The 20,925-nt window shown below is 36.5% G+C and overlaps 1 protein-coding gene across 3 annotated transcripts in view; it reads left to right on the forward strand.

Annotated features, from left to right (window-relative positions):
• The first annotated feature begins 380 nt into the window (after positions 1-380).
• Positions 381-20,925, forward strand: part of sptbn4a (spectrin, beta, non-erythrocytic 4a) — a 35,782-nt gene continuing 15,237 nt past the window's right edge. Inside the window, exons 1-9 of one of the 3 annotated variants that reach the window (XM_051109647.1) lie at positions 381-480; positions 830-922; positions 3,792-4,253; positions 4,480-4,630; positions 14,482-14,778; positions 14,867-15,070; positions 18,321-18,410; positions 19,548-19,826; positions 20,029-20,159. In XM_051109647.1, coding sequence (XP_050965604.1) covers positions 4,508-4,630; positions 14,482-14,778; positions 14,867-15,070; positions 18,321-18,410; positions 19,548-19,826; positions 20,029-20,159 — 1,124 coding nt within the window. In that variant the 5' untranslated portion in view covers positions 381-480; positions 830-922; positions 3,792-4,253; positions 4,480-4,507. Of the gene's footprint in view, positions 481-829; positions 923-3,628; positions 4,315-4,479; positions 4,631-14,481; positions 14,779-14,866; positions 15,071-18,320; positions 18,411-19,547; positions 19,827-20,028; positions 20,160-20,925 lie in introns of those variants that run through there. The other 2 variants (XM_051109649.1, XM_051109646.1) reach the window with 2 other exon arrangements.

Below are 20,925 nucleotides of genomic sequence, written 5' to 3' on the forward strand. Positions count from 1 at the left end.
ACTGGCCAGTTATATTTTTGAATTCCACTAATGTTAGTGCACCAGGTAAACATTGTTCCATCAACATCTTAATGTAGAATTTTGTAAGTATTTTGTTAAAAAATAAATAAATAAATAAATAAATGAAGGACTTTCTTTTGCATGCTACCTGTATTTGTAGTTCTAGTTATTTGTGACATAATTAAGCATGTAAACAGAAGATGTGATTTAAATTTAAACTTGTTTAAATTCACGTGTTTCCATTAGCTTCATATAAATGGTTCTAAACATTTCACATTAACATTTCTTTTGCATTTATTCCTTATTGTTTGTACTAATCTGTAATCATTTCATCACTGGTGATGTGATTTCTTGTAGTGGAAGTGCATTATAACGCATGTTGTCCACTGGGAGGCGCCAAACAGCGAAATGCCTCTGGCTTTGTTTTACCAGGGAAGGAGACAAGTTTATGCTGACGTCCAGCAAATTACGAAAACAAAGGTGATTAATCTAACTTTCTTTTATGGATATATATGCGTTGCGTTTAAATTTGGTAATTTTTTTAAAATCTGTAATTGTTTGACTAGGCACACTGGGTTACAGAACATTTTGTAGGCTATTATTATTTTTATAGCTAAAAAACAAAACAAAATGAAAAACTTATTTGTGTGCCTCAGTTAAGCATGATATTAGTAGTATTAGTACAAGTCCTGGTGCAGTGACACTCCAACACTCTTGTTTATGTCTTTTCGTAATAATACCATAACTTGTATCAGAAAAAGAAGCAGTAAGGACAGTTTTCATTTAAATTTTAAGGATTTCTCACCACCACTTTTGCATGTACCTGCAGACTTGCCAGTATGGGAATATGACTCATTTTTGGAGTACAGCCACATCTATTCAAACCAAGATCTGAGGCTGGCAGTTCTGATCAATTTGAGTGGTAGGTTTTCAAAACTATTTGCTTATGATGTTGTATCTCTGAGCTACTGTCTGCTTAATTTAATATCATTAAGTCAGTGGCGGGTGGTAATTATAAATTAGTGGCCTGGAACATTCTAATTCTAGAAAGAATTGTTTTGGACCAGAAAAGTTAGTCAGTGTTTTTAGGTGTATTATTTTTTGTTTTATATGTTTTCTAAGAAGAAAACACTGTACGTTTTTTAAATGCATATATAACCAAAAACATTTTTTTTTCCATAAATTTTTAGGGTTGTAGGATTTTTCAGCCTCCAAATATAAAGGCATTTATGTATTTTTTTTTATTTTGAAATACAAAATTTTCTAAAATTGTTTCTTAATGTCTATAATATCATTGTTTTGTCTGATACATATTTTTAATTAGTAATAAAGGCCAAAATACATGTAGTTTATATATATGTGTATATATATATGTGTGTATATATATATATATATATATATATATATATATATATATGTTTGTATATATACAGTAGTCAACATTTGAAGTGGATCAGAAATAAAGTTGTCCTAAAATGAGAACGGGTATTGTTTGATGAATGGTTTTGATTCACTTCAAATATATACATATATACATACACACACTGCCATTCAAAAGTTTTAATGTTTTCTAAAAAAGTCTCTTATGCTCATTAAGGCTGAATATAATTAATCAAACATACAGAAAAAAACAATAATATTATAAAATATATTTGTAATTTAAAATACCGGTTTTCTATTTTAATGTACTTTAAAATATAATTTATTCCTGTCATTGCAAAGCTGAATTTTCAACATTATTACTCCAGTCTTCAGTGTCACATGATCCTTCTGAAATCATTCTAATAAGCTGATTTATTATCAATGTTGGAAACAGTTATGAATTGCTTCTTCTTTTTTTTTTAAATATGACTTGTGATACTTTTTTGAGGATTTTTAAAAAGAATAAATAGTAAAAAGAACAGCATTTATTCAAAATAGAAATCCTTTTGAATAAGTTGTTACTATCACTTTGTATCAATATAACACATTCTTGCTAAATATATTAATGTTTTATAAAAAAAGAAAAAAAATTACTGACCCCAAAGTTTTGAACAGTAGTGTGTATTGTAACAAATGATTTCTATTTTAAATAAATGCTGTCCTTTTTAATTTTTTATTCATCAAAGAATCCTGAAAAAAGTATCACAGGATCCAAAAAAATAAAAAGCATCTGTTTTCAATAATAAACAGCATATTAGAATGATTTCTTAAGGATCATATAACAAAAAATACTGGAGTAATGATGCTGAAAATTCAGCTTTGCATCACAGAAACAAATAATATTTTAAAGTATATTAAAATTGAAAACCATATATTATATTTCCCAATATTACTGTTTTGTCTGTTTTTCAATCAAATAACTGCAGCCTTGATGTGCAGAAGAGACTTATTTAAAAACCATTATAAAAAAAAAAAAAAAAAAATCAGAATTACCAGTACTTAGGTAGAAACCTATACATACGAGCATGATAAAAATGCTTATTTTAAAGAAAAACGTCAGATGGACTTTTGCATCTGAGCTCTTTATATACTGTATATACTGTGTATAATGTAAATTGTACATTTTTTGTAAATGTTTTTTTCTCTCAAAATAATATGCATACCCTGGTTTAAATATAGGTGATCTCAAATATAATAGGCCTAAATCTACAAGACTGTAATTTTAATTAGATTATCGGCAAAAGCAAAAATAGATCCTGTAAGGCCCACGGTACAATCCTTGTCTCTTATTTCTTGTTAATCCCACAGTTAATTACACTGATGCTTAATTGCTTCGATTGTTTGTCAAATCAAAATCCGTCCGTTTCTGCAGACATATTCCAGCCCAAACCTCTGTTTCCTGGGCGTGTGCATTTCTAAAACACGTGTCTGTCTCTTTAAATCGGAAGCAGCGATGCTACAGCGACACGTGTGTGTCCTTTCCTCTGCTCTCACTCAGCTGTTTGAAATGATGACAGATTCCTTATAGACACACAGTCAAGATATCTCCCACTAAACCACTGGGTGTCCATTTGTACCTTTATAATGACACGATCCACCTCTCCAGTTAGTGTTTCCAGTCTGTTATCAGTGCTCATGTAACAAACACACATTTTGCTTTCTGAATGTCCTTACACACAAACGCACACACACACCCCTGTGGCAACTACCCAACACTACTGCTGAGGCTGTGACCTCCAGTGCCTCAGCATCCCTGTGGTTGTTTTCTAAACCAATCTGTTCTCCTTTCCTTACTGTCCCCCAACACACACGCACATACCCGCCCCCGCGGTGCAGTTAAACATCCCTAGTGACACTGAAAAATGTCGCCCGCTCATGCTTCGTTTCCTTTTACACCTGTCTTTCCCATTTCCAATTTTCTCTAACTATACAAGGTGTTTCTCCCACAGTATTTCTATCTCCCTTTGTAGCCAATGTGCCATCCTCATGCCTCGTCTTTTCCTTTCTCTTTCTCTATCTCTCTCCTCAGTCTCTGCCACCCCCCTTTGCCTTCATCCTCTTCCACCCCCTCCCTTTTTCCCTCTCTCTCTCTCGTTCTCTCTGCCTCTCCCTCTTTCTTGCTCTCTCCCTCCCTCCCTCACTCTGAGGCACTGCAGTAAAGTCTGTTGATAGGATTGAGGCGGTTTTCTCTGCGCTGACAGAGAGAGAGAGAGAGAGAGACTGCAGCATGCTGCATTGCAATCACACTAGAGCACATGAGAATCTGCCCACAAAAGCACACGTGTGCATCCATTCAGCCGTCGCATCCTCCGCAGCACGATGTTTGCGAGTGCGTGAGCTCATTCAAAGAGGGTAACTTGTGTCTTTAGGTGTCTAAATCTGCTGTTCCCCCCCCCGAACATACACGCACATCAGCGACTCCTCCCACTCCTCCTCCGAACCCCCCATCCACCCAGGTCGACAGCAGGACGGCGTAGCGATTCCGGACGCAGCGCTGAAACCAGAGCTTCGCCCCTGACGCGGACGCACACAGGCAAGCAGGCGAAGACGCGGCTTTTGGTTCTCGTGTGGTTTGAAGGATTATAACGCAGTGATTTGTTACAGGGAACAGCCGGTGTGATCCTCACTGAAGATTTCTAGGAGACCGAGCGCTTTCAGTGGGTGTCTGTCTTGCGTGTGCGTGCCGGTTGTTTTTTCTGAGCCGTTGGACTGACGCACGGATACTGCAGCAGAACTGCAGGGGCCTGGACGCTAACTTGGAGGACATGAGGACCCTGTGGATCCCCCACCCCTGAGCTCCAGACCCCACCGCTGCTGCACATTCTGCTGAGGTGCTGCTCTCTCCTCTGCTCTGGACATTTTTTGGGATGCGTGTGTGTGCTGGTGGTGCAGGTGAAGATGTTTTTTCGTGGTGCTGCAGTGTTGTATTGATGTTGAGTGTATGGGGCCTAATGCTGTGTGTATGTTTGAAGATGATGGCTAAAAGATTGTGACACAATGTGTCTGTGTCGTAGCTGTCTGCTGACTGCTCTGTGCATGTGTGTGTGTATGGTGTAGCTGAGCAGAGCTCCCAGAGGCTGACAGGATGCTGACAGCTCGCGATGGAGCTCGAGATGAAGCTCAGAAGCTGCACAGGAAATGGATGAAGCACCAGGCCTTCATGGCCGAGCTGGCCCGCAACAAAGAATGGCTTGCCAAGATCGAACAGGTGAGTCACAAAGGATGAAATTAAGGAAATGGGATGACATAAAGGAGGGAAAAATTAATATACAGGTGGACACTATGTACTCTTCAGGTAACTGCATGGGCTTCAGGTCCTTTCCAGCACATTGGCTATATGAGCACAGCTTCTATGTAAATATATATACATTTCTAAGGATATATGTTTTTTTTTTAAAGAAATTATTTTTTTTCAACAGTGATACATTAAATTGATCAAAGGTGACATTTACAGACATTTATAAAAATAAATATAATTTATTTTTTAAATGCATGCTATGCTTCTGAACCTTCTATTCATCAAGGAATCTTTAAATGGTTTGCTCAAAAATATTAAGCAGCACAACTGTAAACATTGATAATTAAAAGAACTGTAAATCAGCATATAGAATGGTTTCTGATGGATCATGTGTCACTGAAGACTGGAGTAATGGCTGCTGAATATTTAGCTTTTCCATCACAGGAATAAATTGCATTTTAAACTATATTAAAAACAGTTATTTTGTTTCAGAATATATCTATTTTTAATGTACTTTTGATCAGCCTTGATGACTTTCTCTTGGTTGATAAATGTAAATGGTGTTCCTATACCATACGTTTATTCTGGAAATTGTGGAAAACATTACCAAGCCAATATGGATTCTTGGTTGAATTAGAATGCATGAGAAGTATGAAGGAAATAAGACTTCTGTTAAGACTGATTGAGAATAGATTTAGTATTAGCCAAGAATGGATTGAGGGTATTCAGCATTTGTTGAGGAAAGATTTAGGAATGGTTGAGAATAAACTGAGAAAAGATTCAGGATTAGTTGAAATATTTTGATTGAAAATTGATTATGAATGGGTCGAGCACAGATTTAGCTGTAGTTGTGGTTTAGTTGAGGACATTTGATTGAGGATGACTGGACAGTAGATTTGAATAGAGGTGAATGCTTGACTATATACTCTTAAAAATAAATGTGCTTTAAAAGGTTCTTTACAGCAAAGCCATAGAAGAACCATTTTTGGTTTTGCAATAAACCATTTAGTCAAAGGTTCTTTAAAGAACCATTTCTTTCTTACCTTTTTATAATCTGTAGAATCTGTTCCCTGTTCTTTATGGAACCATTTAGACAAAAATGTTCTTCTATGGCATCGTGAAGCACCTTTATTTTTAAGAGTGTAGGTTGGTTACGAATGGGTTTAGAATAAATTTGGGATTGATTAAAGACTGACTTTGGGATGTTTATTTGCAAATGAGCTAATGAATTAGTGTCCTCGGTAATCACGCATGTTTGCTTTTTCTTAAACCAATGTTACAGATAAGAAAAAATACCCAAATTGCTGTAGATTGCAGGAAATCCAGTGTTTGTTGAAACAGCAAATTTTCGCTTATGCAACCTTCATCAGGCATGTAAAAGCAGAGACATGGCACACATGGCAGTGTGCAGGATTTCTTCTGCTCTCTTCGACATATTTCCTGTGTCCAGTGCTCCTGCCTGAAACCATTTGAGGTATCGGAAACGTGTTTTTATGGTTCTGTATTTAAATCAACAAATACATTTAGTATAAGACACCAGTAAATTAAACAAGCAGATTTTTCAGTCAGCCATTTTATTTATTAAAACCACAATAAAAGCAACAGAAGTTGACCATTGTGCTAAACAACATCAAATAAAAGTGCTAGATAAATACTTCCAAATATATTAATTTATAAGGGTAAGTGGGTATTGGATATTTAGTTACGGATACTCATTTATACCATTTTTTAAATTGTAGATTATTTTGCTGTCATCTAATGCTAATTTATAAGTAAAGCACTACATTACAGCTAAGATTACAGCAAAATTTCCTAAAGAATGCTTTCTCACCTTTAGAACATTTCATATTCTCAAAATTAACATAATTCATTGTAAATTGCTTACATTTGCATTACAGGAATAAATTGCATTCTAAAATATATTGAAAACATATCAAAATACTGTAAATTGTAATAATATTTCACATTATTTACGTTTTTACTGTTCTTTTGATCAAATAAATGCAGCCTTGGTGACTTTCTATTGGTTAATAAATGTGAATGCTGTTCCGAGACCATACTTTTATTCTGGGAATTAAACTACTTTATGGTTAAGATTACAGCACAATTTCTTGAAGGACGCTTTCTCACCTTCATAGAACATTATTCTCAAAATTATACATATTTCATATTGTAAATTGCTTACGTTTGCATCACAGGAATAAATTGCATTTTAAAATATATTAAAAACATATAAAAGTACTGTAAATTGTAATATTTTACAATATTTCTGTTTTTACTGTAGGGACGCTTTCTCACCTTTATAGAACATTACATATTCTCAAAATTGTGTATATTTCATACTGTAAATTCTGTAAAATCTGAAATTGACTACTGTTAATTTTAGATTTTAGCATGTTATTGGCCATGTGTTGGTTATCAGCCAATTATCAGCTTATTGGTATCAACTAAAATATATGGTTTGTTCCCATTTAAGGTTGGCTTAAACAATTTTTGGTCTAGTGTTTGGGTTTTGGTAGGACACATGTTTCCTCCAGTTTTCATTGGATTCTGTACTGGTTGAGCTGAGACGATAGTGAACATGAAGCTGATATTCTTACACAAAACCTTGGTAGTGTAAACGAGAAAAAGCTTTGGTGATAATGGTGGTTGAAAGCTTGATAGTGGAAGTCAAGAGAAGTAGTGGATAGACAAGGCCTTTGGAAAAGGATCCACTGCTGTCTTTAATGTCCTGACACAACCACATCCGTATGTGTATTCACATCTAGTTTTTTACTATCACCATCAGCCAATGTTGTATAACATGTTCGGTCTCAGTTGGTCTATGGTGCCTTATGATGCTCTGCAATATAATATTTGATCCCAGGTGACCTGTTCAGATCCGGTACATGCTGTCCTGAAAGATTGCTTATCATGGCCTGATACACAGCAGGACATCCTGGTGCAGCTGAAGTGACATAGCTGGGTTTCGAATGGCACTGTGAAGTGTCAGAAACCATACAACATCTTTATGTTAAAATGATTAGTATGTAAATCAGTTTAAAACTATGATGGGTATTAATGGGATATCTGCTAGTATTGCTGATCACAGAAAATGGCAAGGAACCATGTGACATGATGCATCGAGTGTCGCTGTATGACTGCATAGATGCTGCTACTGTTCTTTTTTTCGTGCTGACAGTGGGTGGAAGGCTGACACACGGCCTCACTGATATGTGCTAAATGTTAAAAAAAGGCATTTGTGCATGTTTTTCTGGTAGATGTATGACGCTAGTAGATGCTAGTATGTAGTGTATATAGGGTGTATTCTCTTTCTTTGTATCACATTGTGGTTGCAATAGCCAGAAGAATTAAACATAGGTGAAGGAGCTCTGCCACAAAGGTTTCTGTCCAGACTGAATAGTGTGTTTGTAAGCAGTAAACGCTCCAGCTCTGACTAGAAATTTCAGATGCATTTTGCTGCATTGATGATTTGGTGAGTAATATCTCAAATGCATTGTTCCTGATTCGTCACTGTGTTCTTGTGGTAGATTTGTACCACAATACTCTGAATTACAGCACTCTGAATGCTTTATTAGATGTCGTGGGCCTGCCATCTTTCTGTTTTGGCCTTGTTTTCTCTTCTCATGTTTCTTTCCATGTATCACTATTGAAGTTTGCTGTTTACAGTTCACCAAGGAATACATGATGTAAGATTCTAAACTCAGTAGCCTTTAGGCTGACTGCACTACTTTGTAATAATTAAGCTAATCTTTATTCAAGCTGATTTTAAATGTCACTCCTGTTTATTTTCTGATACTTCTATGTCAGAGCTTGCCTGGAGGAGAAGGGCTTTTATTGAAATTATGAAAGTCAACAATCAGTTTTCAGGCAGCAATCAGACTGGTTTATGCTCTTTAAAAAAATCTATATGATTTATAATCACCAATATAACAATACCAATAATAAATAATACATATTTATTGATATATTTATTTATTTTTACTGCAGCTTTCTAATCCTATACAATCAGACTTAAGTGAACATTACTGAAACATCATCTGCTAATGTATTAGTCTAAGGACACAGTCTTTGGGAAATCGCTGTGAATATGTCGTGAATATTCAATGCATCGCCCAGCCCTAATGTGACATGGATCAGTATGAGATCATGGGTTGGGAAAGTCTAATGTCATAGTATTACATAATATCTGCAATTGTAATAAATGGCACGATTCTTTCTTTTCTCGATCTGTAAATGCCAGTGGAAATCAGCAGCTTTTCGGCTACTCTCTGTGGGTGTGACTCTCAAGTATCTCCAGGCCTTTTGTGAAACTTGTGATTAATGCTGTTCTGGTACTTCAGTGCCAGCGTTTTTTAAAGCTTTATTCAGGCGTTTTCAGTGGACCATATCAAACATGCAAACCAATCTCATGAGTAAAATAGCTTTTTAGAATCTGAATCCTGCAGTGAATTAGATTCATCAGTAGATGCATGGGAATATGTGTGCATGTTGAAAATTTGCTGTGTAGAAAATTGGTTTTTGCTTCACTAAGTCAAGTCAAAGTTTTATGTCTTTCCGTGTTGTGCGTTTGACTTTGAATCGTCAGACGTTTGCTTGTTCTGTTCGGTTTGAAGAAGGAGAGTCTAATTCTGCTTTCTGTGCTTTCTCTCCCTGTTCTTCAGGATTTTGTTTCAGGACCTCAGCTGTGTCAGAAATTAGGATCTGTTTTACAGTTATGCAGGTTATTGTAGAATTTAGAATTATTGTATTTTATTCTGTAGAATTATAGATGTCTCTTTTTATAATGCATCATTGTTTTTGGAACATTTATAAGGAATATGACTGGTTGAAAAAATAAAATTAATCATTTAGTATTGTTGATATTATTTGGTAATATTCAATAATTTAATTGCTGTTTGAGCTGCGTGAGCTAAAGCTGAGGAGTGAATGAACATTGCTAAACTGAAGCGCTTTGTTAACGGGTTAAATAACTCATGCAAAAGCATCCTATATTAGATCACTCAGCTATATATACAACATTACAACTTACATTGCACAAATTAACTTGTACCTCACATTAAAAGTCACCTGATCATTGCTTTTATCAGTGATCATTGCTGTAACCTTCGAGTACTTGGTTCATCCTTAAACCAAACATTATGATTTATTACTGGTGTATCTTGAGCTAAAGCCACACCCACAGAAATGTGATTAAGAAAAATTTAATACCATTATTATAAGCTTATCTCAACTTCATAAGTTAGTAAGTTTAATATGTGACCCTGGATCACAAAACCAGTCATAAGGGTCAATTTTTTGAAATTGAGATTAATACATCATGTGAAAGTTTAATAAATAAGCTTTCCATTGATGTATGGTTTGTTAGAATGGGACAGTATTTGGTCTAGATACAACTGTTTGAAAATCTGGAATCTGAGGGTGCAAAAAATGAAAATATTAATCGAAAAAATAACAGAAAAATACTAAAACAAATTAATAGAAAATAATAGAAAATCGCCTTTAAAGTTGTCCAAATTAAGTTTTTAGCAATGTATATTACTAATTAAAAATTAAGTTTTGATATATTTATTGTAGGAAATTTACAAAATATCTTCATGGAACATGATCTTTACTTAATATCCAAATTATTTTTGGCATAAAAGAAAAATCTATAATTTTGACCCATATAATGTATTTTTGGCTATTGCTACAAATATACCCATGCTACTTAGGACTGGTTTAGTGGTCCAGGGTCACACTGTTTGCACTACAAACCACTATGTTTATAATTAAGATAATACGTTAAAATAATATGGTAAGACATGCCAATTTGCAGTATCAAGCAGCAAAACGAGCTGTTTTGTACAGCTAAAAATAGCTGGATGCGGGTGAGACTGGAAGCCAGACTGATAAAATTTACAAATGGCCGCTCATGCTCTTAGGGTAAAAATAAATTGGATATGTTTCACTTGTGATGCCAATATGTATCAGAAATATTGTCAGAAATGGTATGTTTTGCAGAAAACGTTTCTTCATTTGTAGCACTTTTTTTTTTGTTTAGCTGAACTAAGATGGCTGCCATTATTTCCTGAACCTGATTTCTGTAGCCCTGCCTGAGGAGCTGCCTGACTTGAGAGCAATTACAGCATCACACACAAACACACTCACTCTTAGTGGTACGTAGCCACGGAAACGTGAGTTAATGAGACTGTAACCTGAGAAACGACAGAAGCAATGACACCGCGTCCCACTGTGATTGGAGAACTCTTCGTCCTTCTGGAAGAGTCCCGCCCCCTCCCCCACTTCCAGACTCACTCAGCTCAGCATCCTCAATGACAGACAGGCGGCTGGACCAATCACAGCACATGACGATGTCCTTAGAGCTGACCTTGCCTCCTTGTTTCACCAGGCCATTCACAAGAACACACAATGTACGATATTATGCTCAATAATAGTTCTAGACTCACACACACTCCGTCTCGTGCGCACACACATACACAGGTTAAGTACTTCGTAGTACTAATTAAGTACAATAAATGAATGATCTTAAAAGTCATAGCTAATAAAATATGCTTTCCTGCTCTTTTTTCATGATCTATCTATCTATCTATCTATCTATCTATCTGTCTGTCTGTCTGTCTGTCTGTCAGGGCTTAGTATTGACACAGATTTTATGATTTGATTTCTATTAATTTACAAACTCTTGATTTAATTCCGATCTATCAAAATATATCAGGTGCACCCTAGTAAAAAAGTAATATATTTAAAATACATTTATTTTATACTAAGTAAAGTTTAAATCTATTAACACATTTACTGACATATCGTTTAAGACCTCCTGATCTAAAAATTATAATCAAAATTTATTTGGAGTACCACTTGCGTGTAATGCACATTTCTTAATGTTAAGCCTAAAATGTGTTTTAATGTCACTATTGATGAGGATTGTATGATCTTTAAATAATTTCACTTTCACTTTCACTTTTCACTTTTAATTTTGGTCTTTAAATGCAAGATATATAGTTTACCTAAAGGATACTTGCAATAGTTCCACTTTTGCACAATCAAATATACTTAAATAATATACTTAAAGTGTTTTAAGTAAAAAATGTGTTCTTCCAATTTAACAGACTTTAAGTTTACCAGTTTAGTGTACTAAAAGTACAACTGCAAAATATTTTTATTAATTACATAAATAATAAATGTATTTGTAGTATACTTATCACAAAGTAAATGTATTGTAAATACATTTTAGTATAATTATTTTTCACTAGCGCAGTATGTTGGTTTAAGAAAAAAATCTCTCTCAACTAATGACGTAAAATATGCAAGGAATCCTGTCAGTTAAGTCACGGTAATATTAGAGGTTAAAATAATCAACAGTCATTTTAGTAGTTATTTATTTTTAAGTATAATAATAAATTTCTCATACAGCATATAAACTTATATAAACTTGTTAATGGTTTAATGTAAACTTCTTAATGCTATAATAATGTTTCTAAAATATAAATGTTTTTTTTTTTAATAGTGGCTGTCATCCAACTGTCTAGATTTTGTGTTGAGTTGCATGACTTTGTTTAGCAACCACTTCTAGCCAACCTAAGAGCTAACTAACTAAAACTAACTAGAACGCATAATAACCAGTTAAAAGGATAGATCACCCAAAAATGAAAATTCTGTCATTAATTATTCACTCTCATGTGACGACACATTGACTGTTATAAGATGATGGATGCGTTGACATGTCTGGAGTGGTCGAATGTGGCATCTACCTATACATATCTATGGTTCTAGCTGTCTTAAAGGGATAGTTGATCCAAAAATGAAAATTCTGTCATTAATTACTCACCCTCATGTCGTTCCAAACCCGTAAAACAACTTCAGAACACAAATTAAGATATTTCTGACCTTGCATAGACAGCAAGGGTCCTAGACTAGCTGTAGTTAGTTGGTTCTTAGGTTGGCTGTGGTGTTCTGGCTGGATGCTAGACAAGGTTAACTGGTTGCTAAACAAAGTCATACAGCTAGACAGAAAATCAGACAGATTTCATTAAAAATATCTTAATTTTTCCGAAGATGAACGAAGGTCTTACGGGTTTGGAACGACATGAGGGTGAGTAATTAATGACAGAATTTTCATTTTTGGGTGAACTATACCTTTAAGATAGCTAGAACCATAGATATGTATAGCTAGATGCCACATTTGACCATTTCAGAGATGTCAACACGTCCATCATCTTGTAACAGTGGCTACGTTTACATGCAACCAAATAATCTGTTTGTAATCGGATTGACGGCTCAATCGAACTGAAAACCCTTCATGTAAACACCTTAACTTATCCGATTGAGCTCAATCGGAATGAAACGTTGATCGGATTGAAGGGAGTGGTTTATTTCTTTCCTAATACGATTGAGAGTGCATGTAAACACTTGATCGGATTGAAAACTGAAACTGAAAGGACTACACATGCAATTACTCAAAAATAGCACTCTGACGTATGACACGCCGAACGAGCGGTTCTTCCTTTTTAATAAAGTGTTGTATAAATGCATGTCCTGTCATTATAAAACTGAAGTGCAGCAGGACAACCTTCCACCAGTTCTTGTTTTGGATTCTCATCCACAGGCAAAGTGTTTTGGCCACTAGGAGGGGCAATTTTACTGCATGATAATTATGAGCCGCACAGCACAGTGGTTTATATTATATTTATCCAGAAATGGATAAATATTAATTCTGCTGTTAAAAACAAACAAAGAAACCATGTAGATGAGTGGTTATTATATGCAAACAGTGAGAAACTGTATATTTGTGCAGTGTGGCATGTTAAAATGTATGGCATGTTAAAATGTTGTGTTAGCTAATGGCTTTGTCGTGTATTGTGTTCGTTTAGCAAAATCATCTGCTGAAGTCTGTTGCAAATATAGCTATTCATATATGCGTATAACCACAGTCAGCTTGCTCTCGAGTGTTCACGGACAATATGGCAGATGGCTTACGTATAGCATCCCATAGAACCAGTGGCTAATAATGTATGTGACATCTACATATACATTATCTATGCCTGTATCTCCTTAGCAACTGTCTCAACACCCTAACAAACAGTCAGATCGCCTTAGCAACGCTAGAAAATTCCAGCAGCCAGCTAAGACATCTAACAATGCCTAGCAACCAGCTAGATCACCCTAGCAATGCTTAACAGCCAGTCAGAATACTTTAGCATCCAGCTAGAACCATCTATCTGACACAAATTTTTAATTTCCACCTTCAGTCTCATCTTATTCCTCATCTTTTTGTTTTCCATCCAAACGTCCCCTTTTTTCTGTTTTTTCTATCTCTTTGTTTCTCCATCTGTTTCTCTCTCTCCTTCTCTCACACACTCTTTCCCTCTCTGCAGTACAGGGGAGCAGGCGACTTGTGCCAAAAGGAGAAATGCTGCACTGCATTATGAAACACAAACGCACACACGTATGGCCAGGCACACATGTACACGCACACGCGGTGACAGCTTTGTGACGGAAAGAGGGACGTAGATCGTTTTGAAAGGGAAACAGGAGTGAATTTAATTTCGTGTGATTCTGCAGGGAAGAATGAACCTTTACACACTGATGCAGAGAGAGAGAGAGAGTCAGTGAGTGTGTGTGTGTGCGCGTGTGTGTGTGCGATGGTGCCCTATTTTAGGAGGCTGGACTTCAGCCATGGCTCTGAAGAGACAGATACTCTCTTTACTTTGATCTCTTTCCATCTTACACATACACACACGGGCATAAACTGGCAATGATGAAGGTTGAGGGTCAGAGTGGTAACACGTACACGGATTGTGTTACATTTGTTTGTGTAGGAGGGCGAGGAGCTGATCCAGGAACAGCCCGAGTTGCGATCGGTGGTGGAGGTGAAGTTGAAGGAAATCAGAGAGTGCTGGTCTCACCTGGAGAACACCACCAAAGTCAAAGCCCGCCAGCTGTTTGAAACCCAGAACCACCGCACTACCGACCTGCCCACCAACACCCTCAGCGACCTGGACCAGCATCTCAACGCCATACAGGAGCAGCCGCCCACACTTGGCTCCTCCCACAGCACCCAACCCACCCTCCTTCAGCCACGCCCCACTTTCAGCCAGCAGCTCCAGAGGATACAAGTGAGACTTGCAACAGCCACTGAATGTTTTTTCTTGATTTGGAAAATTTCAAATCCATTTGTAAACTCACTTTTTCTTTGTCTCTTAGTCAATGGAAGCCCAGATGCAGCTTTATCAGGGTGTTGGTGAAGTCAGGGCTGGTGCTGATCACCGGAGACTAGAAGGAGAGGAACAAGGAGTCGTGACGGAGACCCGAATCGTGCGTCTTATTGAGCCTCTGAAGGAAAGGAGGCGGATCCTTCTCGCCTCAAAAGAAATGCACCAAGTCACCCAGGACCTAGAGGATGAGATTGTAAGTGTCACTTACTTTTCTCTATATAGTTTGTGATGCTACCATCACTGTTATTATTTACTCATTGCTTCTTGAAGTATTAAAATTTGCACATATTGCACTGTAGACATAATGCATATCTAAAATTGTGCTGCTTGTTGAACAGTGAAGTTAGTACTTTTTTTAAGTGATAGAAGAACAATGAAAATGGTAAAAAAAAAAAAAAATCACATGGACATAAAGGAATAGTTCACCCAGAAATTGAAATTCTGTTATTATTTACTCACCCTCATGTCGTTCCAAACCCATAAGACCTTTGTTCTTCTTCGGAACACATATTTAAATATTTATACAGCAACACAACTGAAACATTCCCAGGCCCAGAAAGGTAGTGAGGACATTGTTAAAATAGGGTTTGGAATGACATGAGGGTGAGTCATTAAAGTAGAAGTCCACTTCCAGAACAAAGATTTACAGATAATGTACTCACCCCCTTGTCATCCAGGATGTTCATGTCTTTCTTTCCTCAGTCGTAAAGAAATTATGTTTTTTTGAGGAAAACATTTCAGCATTTTTCTCCATACAGTGGACTTTTATGGTGCCCCGAGTTTGAACTTCCAAAATACAGTTTAAATGTGGCTTCAAACAATCCCAAATGCGGTTGTAAATGATCCCAGCCATGGAAAAGGGGTCTTATCTAGCGTAACGATCAGTTATTTTCATAAAAAGAATACAATTTATATACTTTTTATTGTCAGACACTCGTCTTATCTCACTTTGCCTGGACTCTGTTTTTTTCTGGGTTCATGACAGTTAGGGTATGTCGAAAAACTCCCATCTCATGTTCTCCCTCAAGTTCGCTGTTTTACCTTTTTTGTTAAGGGTGTTTGATCTTCTTTGCATGTTCACTTTGCATAGACTGGGCGGTACTTCTGCAGTGATGTAGAATGATTTTGAAATGATGTTTGAAGTTGAGGGAGACAATTCGACTTTTTCGACATACCTGTCTTGAGCCAGAATGCACGGAGTTCAGGGAGAGCAAGACAAGATGAGCGTTTGAGAATAAAAAGTATTTAAATTGTATTTCCTTAATGAAAATAACCTATCGTTTTGCTAGATAAGACCCTTCTTCCTCAGCTGGGATCATTTACAACGCATTTGGGATCGTTTGAAGCTGCATTTAAACTGCATTTTGGAAGTTCAAACTCGGGGCACCATAGAAGTCCATTATATGGAAAAAAAAAAAGCTGAAATGTTTTCCTAAAAAAACAGTTTCTTTACATCTGAAGAAAGAAAGACATGAACATCTTGGATGACAAGGGGGTGAGTACATTATCTTCACATTTTTGTTCTGGAAGTGGACTTCTCCTTTAATGACCGAATTTTCACTTTTGGATGAACTATCCCTTTAAGGGACCCAAACCATATTTTGGAACTGGAATTACATATAATCTTGGGGTGAGATCAACAGCCCAGTACAGCCTAGCAGTCCATTCACTTAACTCCACAGAATGTTAGAAAACAACTATAAGTTCCTAGCAATTGCATAAAGGCATGACGAACAAACTCAGAACACGATTTGAGAAAAAACAAATAGCAATTTTTCAGATAAAAATTGTGATTAAATGTAATTTTAAAAAAGCGCCAGATTTGCTTTGTTTGTTTGTAGAGTTGAAAATTTGGCCAAAAATGTTGTGATTATATATCAATATAAATATGTAATAATAATAATCATAATAGTAATAATTATTAATAGTATTATTCCTACGTGAAATATTAAATAGAAATGTAATATTACTATCATAATATTTCGCTATAAAATGAAAAAGCAGATTATTCAAGAAGAATAATTTAATTTTATGTTACAGTTTCACTGTAAAATGTTTTACAGTACTAATATTTATGGCTTTTTTAAATTCTTTATTTTTAAACTTTAAACTATCAAGCTTTTATTTTGTTGGAAACCGCAGGGAGCTCTTGTTAAGCGCTTTTGTTGACAACAGCCGGTTTGTAATAGTTTAGTGTAATAGTTTGGGAAGTTGGTTGGCGTAAATGCACTTTATAAGTGACCTAAACTCAAAGCACATCCTGAGATGAGTTAAGTTAAAAAAATAGTTTGTATGGAGCAAATACTGTGAACTGAGCCACTCTGAGCCACTGAAAATACTGGACATGAGCTGCTTTTTAAAAGAACAAAGTGCCACTCTGAAACAGGCAATAGGCCTTATTTATGAAACTTGCAAAAATATATAAGTAGATTCAGAGTAATTTGCCCCTAAAACAGACCTTCTGGAGTCTCTCATCTGGATTCACAAACGCTTCGTAACCATCAGATTTAATAGTTAAACGTGTATGTTAATGAATTCGTAAATAGGGCGTAAACAGGGCATAATCCCCACCTATAAATTACAGCTGCGTAAGTTATGTGTCCAGAAACACATTATCTGGACTCCCTTATCAATTTTGGCTCCAGTATATTTAATAAATGCAAAAAAGACTAATAGGCCTCATGCCTAACATTAAATACTCAGTTAACGTGTGTCCACTAAAGCGTTTTTAGCTAGCTGAAAAAAATGCCAGGCGTTCTTCTATAAACGGCAAGCTGGTGGCACTTGAGAGTGCTTTGGTGGCACAGCAGTTTTTCCAGCTGAGGTGCTTTGGTTGCTATAATTTGGTATATCCAAGGCAGTACTGTGTTACTGTAGAATCTCATTTTAAAGAATATTGCTGAATATAAAAATGCAGTAACTAGCAATATTTGCATCTCCATTATTGTTCAGTCTGTGTACAAGTAGGATGGTTGGGCGATGCAGTATTTGTCCCACCCCTTCTCCATTGATTGGACAACTGGGTAAAAAGTAACAGTAACAAGTGCTGCGTTTTACTCAAAGTTAAACAGTTACAAAAAAAAAAAAGACAGGGCAAACAAACTTGTAAAATATTATGGTATTATGGCAGTGCATCAAAATGCCGTGTCATCAGTTTGCCAAAAACAACACAGAATGTCTTACACACTATTTATAAATGGAAGGGAGCAGGTGTACATTTCTTTCGTACCAGTTAACATTTTGAAAACACAAACATTTTCATGAGAACAAAAGTTTGCGTCAGAACAGCTTTACTAACGATTTACCCAAAAAAATAGTTTCATGTATTTCATGAATGAGGCCCAGTGTCAGTCCGTGATTTTTGCATGTGCAAACACCACTCAAATGTTTTTCAGAAAATGTCACATTTATGTACCTAAAGCCCTCTATTTTGCCTTCTTTAGGTGTGGATTCAGGATCGGTTACTTTTGGCCTCATCTACAGAATATGGGACCAATCTGCAGAGTGTCCAACATTTAATCATGAACCATAAGGTGAGAGCCACCTTTTGAAAGAAGAACTATTGTATCCTTTTCTAAACTCTGATATAGGACACAATTCTAGTACATTCTTAGACAGGCAGCAGTGTGTCAGTGATAAAGAATAAAGACTTTCACAGTTTTAAAATTAGTCATATTACAGTGACTAAAGTCATTATGTGCCAAAGCATGCACACAAAATTTCTGTCACCTTAATCAGGTTTTTATGTGTTTACCTATCCACATTTTTTGGGAGAAAGTGTCCATCTAAACAATTTGAAAGGTTAGCCTTGATCACATGACACAAACAGTCAATACTGCTCTTTGTACTGAGACAGTGAAGGTTTTGTCTTGTTTTAGGACACCAGATGCATCACAGATATAATGTAACTCATCTAACGTAACTTCTACATTCTGTGTTCATGTACGTTATTTGTACGTTCATAAAGTGATGTTCATAAAGAGGATATTTACTGCCAATATCCGTCAACTATAAGACTATAAAAGGCAGAGGGAGCAGAGTAAATGAGAGGTCTGGGAATTGATGTATCTCAGTGCTTTATTATAGGTCAAAAGCCAAATATGATACAAATGCCTTTTGGAGTCTGTCAATCAATTCACTCAGTCAGTCTGTTGGATTGACTATCATCCTAATTTGTAAAGGGCTGCTCACATCAAGGACAGTAACTATTTTTATTAGCTTTGGTTTATAAGTTTCAGTTTTTATGCTGTTTTAAGAGGAAAAAGCCAACTTAATTCATTATTAATTACCTGTCTGTGATATTTCATTAGTCTTATTTCTGGACACAGTTGAGGTTAAAGCCTGTGGATATTTAAAGGGATAGTTCACCCAAAAATGAAAATTCTGTCATTATTACTCACCCTCATGTCGTTCCAAACCCGTAAGACCTTTGTTCATCTTTGGAACACAAATTGAAATATTTTTAATGAAATCCGAGAGCTTTCTGACCCTGCATAGACAGCAATGCAACTGACAGGTACTAAGGACATCAATCTTTTTTTTTTTGGTTGAACTATCCCTTTAATTTAGCTATTCAGCCTATTACCATGGCTTCTGATACCCGCGATGCATTTTGATTGGCCAGAGAGCTTTGACTGACAACTCACATGTGTGTATGATTGGATATGCAGGCACTGCAGATGGAGATACAGGCTCAGAGGGGGCGGGTCGAAGATGTGCTGGAAAGGGCAGAGGCCGTTGCTGCCCTGCGGACCCCAGAGGTGGAGCTTGTGCGGGAGGGGGCGGGGCATGTGAGACAGCTGTGGGAGGTGCTTCAGGTAGAGATGGAACGTCGCACAGTGATGCTGGATGCCGTAAGCCACGCCCAGCAGTACTACACCCAGGCAGCGAAGGCGGAGTCTTGGCTCAGTGGACAGAAACTTCAGGTCCTCAATGAGGAGAAAGGAAATGTATGTACCATTTATTTATACAGCAATACTCAGGAATACTCAGGAATGTTGGGTTAATGTATCTTTATGTGTGTTTATTAAAAGTGTTCAGAGTAGAGACTATAGCAGGGTTGTGAACTGTGGTCAGTGTGATGTGGTCTGCTTGCCTTTCACTTTGTAAACCAAGATTTATTCTTTCTCTCTCTCTCCTTTTTTTCTGTAGGACGAGGCCAGCACTCTTAGGTTACTAAAAGAGCAGTTGGCCTTAGAGCAAACAGTGGAGAATTATGCAGAGACAGTAAGCTCACTGTCCCAGCAGTGCCGCCGCATGCTTGAGTTGGGACATCCAGACAGGTAAATAAATAGTTGTGTGACTTACACCGTATCCAAAACAGACACTCTGCGAAAAAGCAAAAATTATTGATTTCTGAAAGGGATAGTTCACCCAGAAAATGAACATTCTGTCATTAATTTCTCACCCTCATGTCTTTCCAAACCTGCAAGACTTTCATTCATCTTCAGAACACAAATTAAGATATTTTTGATGAAATTCAAGAACTTTCTGACCCTGCATAGATAGCAATGTAACTGAAATGTTTAATGGCCAAGAAAGGCAGTAAGGACATTGTTAAAATAGTCCATGTGACATTCAACCGTAATATTATGAAGCTGCGAGAATATTTTTTGTGCACAAAGAAAACTATGTGTCAGTCTCCGCTGTTATTCACAAGAGTACCACGACACATGCACGTGGTGCTGCTGACGCAGGAGCTGGCATTCTGAAGTAGAATGTCCATCAAAAAATTGCAAGTCATCCTCTCTGTCAAATCTTCAGAAATGTTTTTGAAGGCCGTTGTTTTTTTATTTGTTGTCTTCTGCTTGTAAACATGGTGTAGGGTAATACGTCAGAATGTCGGCTCCTGCATAGGCTCCTGAATGCGCAACGGTGACTGACATGGAAGAGAAGTTGTTGAATAAAATTATTTTTCTTTTCTTTGCACACAAAAGTATTCTTGTAGCTTCATAGCATTACGTTGAAGCATTGATGTCACATGGACTATTTTAATAATGTCCTTACTACCTTTCTGGGCATAAAACATTTCAGTTGCGTTGTTGTCTA

The sequence above is a fragment of the Labeo rohita genome, chromosome 5, assembly GCF_022985175.1.
Source record: "Labeo rohita strain BAU-BD-2019 chromosome 5, IGBB_LRoh.1.0, whole genome shotgun sequence".
Classification (NCBI taxonomy): domain Eukaryota; kingdom Metazoa; phylum Chordata; class Actinopteri; order Cypriniformes; family Cyprinidae; genus Labeo; species Labeo rohita.